Source organism: Diospyros lotus, chromosome 11 (genome assembly GCF_014633365.1).
Source record: "Diospyros lotus cultivar Yz01 chromosome 11, ASM1463336v1, whole genome shotgun sequence".
Taxonomy (NCBI): Eukaryota; Viridiplantae; Streptophyta; class Magnoliopsida; order Ericales; family Ebenaceae; genus Diospyros; species Diospyros lotus.
This window is the reverse complement of record NC_068348.1, coordinates 10,166,401-10,176,761: the sequence shown is the minus strand read 5'-3', so window position 1 is coordinate 10,176,761 and position 10,361 is coordinate 10,166,401. Positions and strand designations below refer to the sequence as shown.

The 10,361-nt window shown below is 37.0% G+C and overlaps 1 protein-coding gene across 4 annotated transcripts; it reads left to right on the top strand.

Moving 5' to 3' along the window:
• The first annotated feature begins 275 nt into the window (after positions 1 to 275).
• Positions 276 to 8,509, top strand: LOC127813573 (protein DMR6-LIKE OXYGENASE 2-like). Of its 4 annotated transcripts, XM_052354603.1 has the most exons (6): positions 729 to 921; positions 4,986 to 5,084; positions 5,209 to 5,291; positions 5,375 to 5,622; positions 7,630 to 7,951; positions 8,050 to 8,509. In XM_052354603.1, the coding sequence occupies exons 1-6, from the start codon at positions 876 to 878 to the stop codon at positions 8,326 to 8,328; spliced, it is 1,077 nt and encodes a 358-aa protein (XP_052210563.1). In that variant the 5' UTR covers positions 729 to 875; the 3' UTR covers positions 8,329 to 8,509. The 4 variants fall into 4 exon arrangements, with proteins under 4 accessions (XP_052210562.1, XP_052210563.1, XP_052210564.1 ...); XM_052354604.1 differs by lacking the exon at positions 4,986 to 5,084; XM_052354602.1 differs by lacking the exons at positions 729 to 921; positions 4,986 to 5,084; positions 5,209 to 5,291 and adding an exon at positions 276 to 587.
• The last annotated feature ends 1,852 nt before the right edge of the window (positions 8,510 to 10,361 follow it).

The window sequence follows — 10,361 nt, the reverse complement described above, 5'->3', positions numbered from 1 at the left end:
ATAATAAAATTATAATTTTGGATAAAAATATTATTTTTTAATAACACAAAGACAAAATTATAATTTCACTTAAAAAGACAGCCGTGTCTCTCCGTCGTTTAGGACAGCCTGTCATTCTAAGTAAATCAATGGAACAAATGCTTAAGAGCTTATAAATCAATAACAAGACCAATTCTAATTACAAACTAGACCACGGGTGTTAGATGTTTTACCTTTCCAATTGTTGCTAGCATTAATAAATTACTTAATTATTCAAGGCCCAGCACGTCACTCCTCTATAGTCTATATAAGGCGGAGCTGCGCCACCAAAGATTTCAAAAGAGCCAGTTGCAACGGCCGATACCACAATGTCCACCGCCGGTGGTGCGAAGAAGATGCTGGTAAGCGACCTGGCATCCAGTGCCACTCACGTCCCCTCAAACTACATTCGACCCGTTTTGGAGCGTCCTAATCTCACAAACATTCAAAGCCCTATTACTGCTGATGCTTCGATTCCACTTATAGATCTTGAGGATCTCCACGGTCCTAGCCGCTCTCACATAATCGCACAGATTGGTCAAGCCTGCCAAGAAGATGGTTTCTTCCAGGTTTCTAATTTTTGTCTTCATTTCAAGCAAATTAAGTAATTAATTTAGCCTTAACTCTTTCTGATTATATATATATGGATCAGATTAAGAACCATGGAGTACCGGAGACGACGATCGGAAAGGCGATGCGGACGGCGAGAGAATTCTTCAGGCTGCCTGAAAGCGAGAGGTTGAAGAACTACTCCGACGACCCTTCAAAGTCCACGAGGCTGTCCACGAGTTTCAACGTGAAAACCGAGCAGGTGTCCAATTGGAGAGATTTCTTCCGACTCCACTGTTACCCTCTCCATGACTACGTCCACCACGAGTGGCCAACAAATCCTTTATCTTTCAGGTAGACAATCATATATACATATATATATATATTGTTATTGTTAAGATATAATAAAAAATTATTTAATTAAAAATATCGTTGTCAAGTCTAAGTTAATAAAAAAAGAAATAGTTACAGTATGCGGGAGAGTTCTCGCGCAAAAACTCTGGTATTTAAGTTCAATTGTAAAAATATTAAAAATTATGGAGCAAAATTTTTACTATTATTAAAGACATATCTTTTTTAGAATTAGTGTATATCTATTTATAAATAGGTGCGGAGACAGAATTTTGATTCAGTGAGAACGAATCAAAATCCTCAACACTTCCCTAGCCTGAGATTTGTAGGAAGTTATGCAATATTAACTTGTTTTCAAAATATTAGAGAAAATGGGCACTGTAGATGCCTTGGCCTCCAAACTCGCGCCTATATATATATATACACACACATAATTACACATTTTCCTCTCTCTATTTCTCATAATCTCACTTAGGAAATTTGGATAATTGTTTTGGGAATTTTTTATAATAACAGTTGGATCTTTCTAAAGCTTAATTAATTACCGTCAAGCCTCACAAATCTTGATTTCTCCAAAATTAATAATCGATTTTTACTCGATAAGGTCGATTTTGTCCTTACGCTTGCATGAGACCTTCATTCCACCCGAAAACGCTTCAAGGTTACCTGATTCGTAAAATTGGACCACCCTTAAGGTCCCCTTACCTTCTCGGAGGTCCTTTACCACTATTTGGTACCGCCAATCATTCAGGCTTATACAAAATTTATTCTGAAAATTATTCCTAGTTGGATTGCTTCCAGCGTCATTAGCCTCACCTCGAGGCGCTCACCAATCCCATACCCTCTGCCCTAGGCATCCAAGTCTTGGGGCATTCTATGCCGTCAATTCGGTGATTTAATTAATTAATTTTTTAAAATTGACTTTCGAGCTTCTCGAATCACCCGAGATCCTTTCAAAATCACTAGAAATTATTTATTTTTCAATACCATGTAATACGGGGTATTACATAATCCAACAATGAGGGAAAAACATGTAACACCCCCTCTCCCAAGCTACCCTAATCCCCACACAACCTAGAAGAGAGAGCGTTGTGAATCAAGAAAAGATTCGACAACCACTAACAAACAAATAATATATCTATACACCATATGTAGCCACCAAATCCGAAATGAAAAGTGAAAACTATAGGGTGTACAAACCCAATTCTAAGTTAAGTTACACGTTACAATATAGAATTGAGGAAGTTGGATTAAAGACTTAATTACGGAGCTTATGGTTAATTAAGTAAGAATTAGTGAAGTTCTAGCTATAGGTAATCTATAGAAGGTTTCAGCCTTGTAACTTCCATAAGGTTTGAAGTTTCTAAGGATTGAAGTCAAAAGGAAGCGTCATATTCTTTCTTTATATATATTTGTTTTCTTTTACATATATATAGCTGGATTTACAAATTATAATGTTTGTTGCTTGTGTGTGAGTATTTTCTACCTTGGAAATAAATTTATGGTTTGAGTTTACCTATTTTTTTCTTATACTTGTGCCAGTGTTGTTGTACACAGCTTTGGCAAGGTTATGCTATCTCCTCCCTCCGCGACCATAACTCCTTCAGTTTTGATCCTTTTGGAGCTTTTCATTTGACTCTCATGGAAAAGTTTTTGCCATGGTTTGAATTGTAGCATTCATCTCATTTCGCATTAGGTTTGTCTTATCTTCTACAATTGAATCTTTTTTGTCCTGCACTTCTTTTTCTTGAGAATAACTTATTTATCTCCATTTAAATATTATGGTTTGATAATTAGGTTAATTTAATAATTAGTTATATTTAAAAAATTAAAAATGCATTTATTTTAGCAATGTCATTTCGTCGCTAAAAATATAATTTTTTAATTTGGTAAAATAATTTTTTTAATTTTTTATTTATGTTTTAAAAAATTTTAATAAATATTTTTTAATTATTTATTTATTTTTATTTTTTAATATATTTTAGTGACGAAAATGTTTTGTCACTAAAATATTTTTTATTTTTTAATTATTTTTTATTTTTTAATATGTTATAGAGACAAAAATTTAAAAAAATTACAGTATTAGCAACGGAATAAATTTCTGTCGCTAAATTCAAAAAATTACATTTAGCGACAAAAATATTTTCGTCGCTAAATTGGGAATGGATTTATCGCCAAAAAAATTCAACAACAAAGACTTTAGCGACTGATAGAGTCTGTCGTTGATCCATCGTTAAATTGATTTAGTAACGAATTTTTGGCTTTAGTGACGAAATATTTTTGTCTCTAAAACTCGAAGTTCTTATAGTGATATATAAGAATTATTTTGTATTCCATGTGATAATTGATGTAAATATCTCATCAAATAAATGAGTAAGAATTATTTTATATTTTATATGATAATTGAAATAAATATTTTATCAAATATGATGTTATTTATTTGATGAGATAATTAAATAATTAATTACTTAAAATTTAATTTAGCTTAGAAGATATGTATAACTCCAAATGAATCTTGATAGAAAACTATTTCTACTATTATAAATAAGGATTTGGTCTTCTCTTTATTCAACACAAAAAAAAAAAATTATAATTATATTTTCATCCATCATCGAGGTTGAAGTTAAGGAGAAGAATCAAAGCCGACTATTTTCGTTATCAATTGGCAATCTCCTTTATGATTTAAATTTTAATGGATCAATAAATGTCTTTATTTAATTGCATTAGGTGAAATAAAATAAGTTTATGCGACTTACGAGCATGATATTTTATTATTTATTGTTATCTTTATTAGCAATATTATATCTTAATACATATAGGTATCTTCACGTATTCTCCACCAATAATATATATATTCTATTGGAAACATTGATATAATATATACGCACTGATTGAATTCCGGTTTAAAGAATGTCTTTTTTGGTTGTTCAAGGACAAGAAGTTCACGGTTCCTAATTATATATAATAAAATCGTGGAGATAAAACTGAGCAGAAGCATGTGTTACAAGTGGCTGCAGGTCTCGAGGCGAATTTGTGGACGCGAGAGTAGCTATGCACGTCATATATATATGACGTCGAGCATCTGATGTCACTTCATTGAAATCATCTGCGTACTCAGGCCCAGCTGTCTATCCCTTACGTGTTTGCCGTACCCTTCACCAACCGCGCGAGGCAGCTTGCATGTGTGGATGCGCGTTCCGTGAGAGTGCGATTTTGTTCACCCCTTTAACGGAGTGAACATCGTCCTCACAAAATTGTGAGGGTTGTGAAGGTGATATGTAACGAAACGACATAAAATTGTAAAGGTGATATATAACGGAATGATATTTTATTTTGAATGAAGTGCCGTTCCGTTACACATCATTCTCACAAAAGTTGTGAGGGTGATGTTCACCTCCGTTAAAGGGGTGAACAAAATTGCACTCGTTCTGCGGTGTCTTTGTTTTCTAATTTGATTTCCGAATTTCGAAGCCAAGCCAAACTGATGTTGTACCTGACATAGATAGTTCGTTCTCGTATAAAATGACACCACCTTGATTAGGTAATAATTCATCTCAAATGACGCAACTTTAATTGCCCTATTGCTATTAGCTGGCCTCCTTGTCATGTTTTTTTTTTTTTTTTTCATTTCTGTCATGTTTATGATCAAAGAGGTATTAGGTTTTAGGTTTGTAGTTTAGAATTTAGAATTTAAGATTTAAATTAAGTATATAAGCATAAATTACTTAAAAATGTGGGAAGAAGTAGTCATTTTATTGGGTTAAATTATAATTTTAGTCTTACCTTGGTAATAAAATTATAATTTTGGATAAAAATATTATTTTTTAATAACACAAAGACAAAATCGTAATTTCACTTAAAAAGACAGCCGGGTCTCTCCGTCGTTTAGGACAGCAATCAATGGAACAAATGCTTAAGAGCTTATAAATCGATAACAAGACCAATTCTAATTACAAACTAGACCGCGGGTGTTAGATGTTTTACCTCTCCAATTGTTGCTAGCATTAATAAATTACTTAATTATTCAAGAATCCGTCTAGTTGGCCCAGTACGTCACTCCTCTATAGTTTATATAAGGCGGAGCTGCGCCACCGAAGATATCAAAAGAGCCAGTTGCAACGGCCGATACCACAATGTCCACCGCCGGTGGTGCGAAGAAGATGCTGGTAAGCGACCTGGCATCCAGTGCCACTCACGTCCCCTCAAACTACATTCGACCCGTTTTGGAGCGTCCTAATCTCACAAACATTCAAAGCCCTATTACTGCTGATGCTTCGATTCCACTTATAGATCTTGAGGATCTCCACGGTCTTAGCCGCTCTCACATAATCGCACAGATTGGTCAAGCCTGCCAAGAAGATGGTTTCTTCCAGGTTTCTAATTTTTGTCTTCATTTCAAGCAAATTAAGTAATTAATTTAGCCTTAACTCTTTCTGATTATATATATATGGATCAGATTAAGAACCATGGAGTACCGGAGACGACGATCGGAAAGGCGATGCGGACGGCGAGAGAATTCTTCAGGCTGCCTGAAAGCGAGAGGTTGAAGAACTACTCCGACGACCCTTCAAAGTCCACGAGGCTGTCCACGAGTTTCAACGTGAAAACCGAGCAGGTGTCCAATTGGAGAGATTTCCTGCGACTCCACTGTTACCCTCTCCGTGACTACGTCCACGAGTGGCCAACAAATCCTCTATCTTTCAGGTAGACAATCATATATACATATATATATATATATATTGTTATTGTTAATGTTAAGATATAATAAAAAATAATTTAATTAAAAATATCATTGCCAGGTCTAAGTTTACAAAAAAAGAAATAGTTACAGTATCCGAGAGAGTTCTCCCGGAAAAAACTCTAATATTTAAGTCGAATTTTAAAAATGTTAAAAATTATGGAGCTAAATTTTTATTATTATTAAAGATATATCTTTTTTAGAATTAGTATACATCTATTTATAAATAGGGGCGAAGATAGAATTTTAATTTAGTGAAGGCGAATCAAAATCCTCAACACTTCCCTAGCCTGAGATCTGTAGGAAGTTATGCAATATCAACTTGTTCATTTTATTCAATATGAATTTTTTTCATACTTACTTATTTTATTTCACAATATTCTTCAATACTTGCTTTCTTTGTATCATTATTCTCTTGAATATCATGATTATCATCTACCTCAACACTTATTTTCTTTCTCTGGTCCCCATTATTTTCTTCAATTGAAAATAGGGATTTTCTTTTAAAAAATCTCTCCATATCTTCCTAAAAATTAAACAAGAATTGCATAAATAATAAATTATTGATATTTTATATCCAAGAAAAATAGCCAATAATAGCCACATCCTCTGCCATCGACGACTACCATCAGGCGACGATTTCTATGATCAGATGCTACCATTTGAAACTCTAAGCCAATAGGATTAATATATCAAAAAATGAGCTAGATCTAACAGTTGGATTGCCATAAATTTGGTTTTTAATTTCTGATCAAAACGAAAACCAACATACCCAAAAACTAACAAGATCCAATGGATGAATCTCGATAAATCTAAGCTTAAACTTTCGGTCAAACCCAACTGTGTGTAAATACATATATATATATCACGAATCTATACTAAAAATGATGGATAAAACTAAAAATCTTACTTTCTTGTAGATCAGGATTGCAATCATGATAAAAATGTGGTCGAATCTAAGATCAAAAGATTGGATTTCACAAAATATGTGCACTTAGAAGAGAAAGAGTGATTGTAACGAAAAGAATAACATAAAGGAAGCTGGGAATGGGTGGGATCATGGGAGGTTGGAGCCCTAATGGGGTGAACTGGTCAAGTAGGCTTGGGCCACATCATAACCTTGGGTTGGGGGGCTAGCAACAGGGTTATAAAAAATTAGGTTGGACATAAATTAATTTTTATTTTTTGTCCAGCCCAATGGGGGCAATTTAGAGTAATTCGAAATAGTTTAATTTTTTGTCTGGGCCTCACTTGGCTCTGCCCTGTCTACAAAGGAGTATAGAGTAATTCGAAATAGTTTAGTATTAGAATTTTTATAAATAACATCTATCTTAATTTTTTGAAATTTTGTTAGAATTAACATTCTTATAAATAATATTTATTTTGTGCTTTTAGAATTAAAATTTTTATGTGGATAATTCTCTATCTTTTTCTTAGAATCTTCGGTGGGATTTTCGAACATTGAAGTCATTTATTTTGTGCATTGTCTGGGACAGGTCCGCACGGGAGGTCTCCAAAACGGGGGTGGGGCTGCTCCCTTGGTTGCCCGCAAGTGTTCCCTGTGGGAGGTCTCTCGTGGCCCAAAGGCTCAATTCGCAGCCCCTCGGCCGCAGGGCTTCCTTTCGCGGCTGCCTGGGCAACGAGGGTGCCCACCTTTGTTAGGCCACGGTGGTGCCCCCTCAATCGTCTAGGTAAGGCCGTCGGCCCTCACGGTCAACCTAAGCAGGGCTGCGTGCCTCTCTGTTGTTGGTCTCGACCGGTTTATCTGTTTATTAATATTTAATTTTTTGTTTTTCTTGTACCATGCCATATCATACATAAATGCATACAATTAGCCAAACGTTGGCATCTTTCCCGTTGGTATCCTCCGCCCTTTCACTTTCAGGGATCTATCCTCTCCCGGGCATGAACTTGTCAATCTTCAATTCATCATTTCCTTAGTGAGCGGTGACCATTGATTAATTGGTTTATAGGGAGGAGGTAGCCGAGTATTGCAGCAGCGTGAGGGGACTGGTTCTGAGGCTGCTTGAAGCCATATCGGAGAGCCTGGGCCTGCCTGGAGATCACATAAGTAACCAATTGGGCAAGCATGCCCAGCACATGGCTATGAATTATTACCCTCCATGTCCCCAACCGGAGCTTACTTACGGGTTGCCGAGCCATACGGATCCAAACTTAATTACAATCCTTCTTCAAGATGACGTCCCCGGCTTGCAGGTCCTCCGGCAAGGAAAATGGGTAGCCGTAAATCCTATTCCCAACACATTCATCGTCAACATCGGAGATCAAATGCAGGTCCAACTACTTAATTATATATATATATATATATAATATTTGTATTCATCTACGATTCTTTCTAGTTGTTAATTAATTTGCATTAAAAATGACATTAGGTTCTGAGCAATGATCGTTACAAGAGCGTGCTGCATCGAGCTTTGGTGAACGAAAAGAAGGAACGAATTTCAATTCCGACGTTCTACTGTCCATCCCCGGACGCTGTGATTGGTCCCACTTCAGAGTTGATCGATGAGAGCCACCCCGCGGTTTATAAGAGATTCACTTATCAGGAATACTATCATAAGTTTTGGAACAGAGGTCTTGCCACCGAGTCCTGCCTCGACATGTTCAAAATCTCTTCATCTTTGTATGACCTCAAGTCACTCACCTTGTAGTTTGGCTAAACAGTAGCTATAATTAGGCAGTGCTAGTCATATGATATATATATATATGTATGCTTGTGTGCATCAGGTGTGTGTTCACCCTGGGTATATTTTATAATATATATAAGAGTTAAGTTGTATTTGATATATTAAGATGTGATATATTTGTTATGTGATATATCTTGTTATTTCATGTTTATGTTATTTATCGGCAAGATTTGTCTTTTATATTTATTTATTCATTCAATAATTACTTAAATATAACATGTCTAAAGACAAAGTTCCAATGTTTACTCTACGTAAAAAGAAATTGAGGTGTGACTTCAATTGTAAAGTTTTTGATACATCTAAGAGTACAATCTTAAACATGTCTCTAGTTAAAAGTGTCATCGAAATGGGACATCAATAACACAAAGAGAACAATGTATGCTATGTTATTACCTTTGAGAAAGATAGTAGTTGATTTTACAGACTATGGATATTGGATACCTAAGTTAGTACATGTTACGGGTAATTTCTGAATCACTTCTTATGGGCCTTCCTATGGGTTGAATTCGACCGAGCATTGCAGCCCAGCTTCCCAAAGCCTAATGAGCCTAAGCCTGAATACGTCCCAACAAGGTCACATGTCTCGGAAGCTCGAGCTCAAATAACAGGAGTGAGCGAGCTCCCAGCCATGCCTTTAGCTAACTGGTCAGTCCGACCAGCTCGCAAGACAAAAAGACCGCGTAATAATCGGAGGTGGTGCCCACATGCCTTATCAAAAGCAAACCCAATCCCTGATAATATGGAGTTTATCCCCGATTTTATGAGTTTGATAAGGACACTTTATCCCTCACGATATGACTTGACTACTTCAAACTTCAGGTCAATTGTAAACACTTCACTCTACAAATAGGGGTAAAAGATCATTGTAATGGGAAAGGATGAATGATATATTGTTACTCTGCCGAAATTATCAGAGAACAGTCATGGAGAAGGCATTGTTTTGGCCAAATCACGTAAAAATTATCTTGCATATTGTTTATTATCTGCGTTGTTTATTTCTTCCATTCGTATTCGTGTTTATTTAATTAGTGCGGGCTGAAAAATCACGGTCGACTAATCCTGAATGTCGAAAATTTTGGCATTAGAGGAAGGGGCCGCTCTGATCGATATAGCAATGGCAAGAGGAAGAAACACAAGAAGTTCTGAAGTGGTAGTCAACCAACCCGAAGACTATGTTAGCTAACCACAGGAAGTCCCGCCAGTCAGGGGCACAGTTGTGACTATTATGACGACGTCTGTTCCCCCATTGGTTGGAACTGGCTCAAGCATCCCCTCATAGGTTCCTGGCCAGTCTGTGACCCCCGTCCCAGGGATTGAGGTGATCCAGGCCTAGCAACAACGTTAGGAGGCATTGGAGAATACAGTCCTGTAACTCGTGGATACGGTTAGGGCGCTAGCCCAAACACAAGTCCAAGTCAACCAAAAGCAGGTGGAGGTCGCACCACCCGGAGGTGTTCCACAACCTCGGGATGAAAGGCTCATTCCAGACGAAAGAAAAGGTAGGGGAACATCACGACGAGCCGGATCTATGCACTCTTCAAACTCATGGTCCAGGCTATCGGAGGAGCATCGATCTTGAGGAAAAGAACTGGAGGCACACCCCATAGATCTAAGGGCGAGAACAAATCGTTATGGAGATCGCCATGAAGAGATTCATGAAGGAAGTTGGCGACGTGGGGGTTCGCGTCTAGGGGAGAGCTCGGCCAGGATTAGCCCAGGTCACGCCACATACCGCAACTCACCAGATCTCAGGAATAAAAGACGACATATGCTGCGAGATCGTTATTCTCTAGATCAAGGTAGCGTATGTGAGAGGAGATCTCCCCTCAGACGATTTGTGGATCAAAGCCCAACTGTGGAGGAATTACTGCAAAGGGTCCAACAATTGGAGGCACAACATGGAGCGCACGATCGAAGGGGAGGTCATGATGAGAGGACCTCGTTCTCCAGAGAAATCGAATCGGAGCCTCTTCCTTAAAGATTCAAGGTCCCCAACA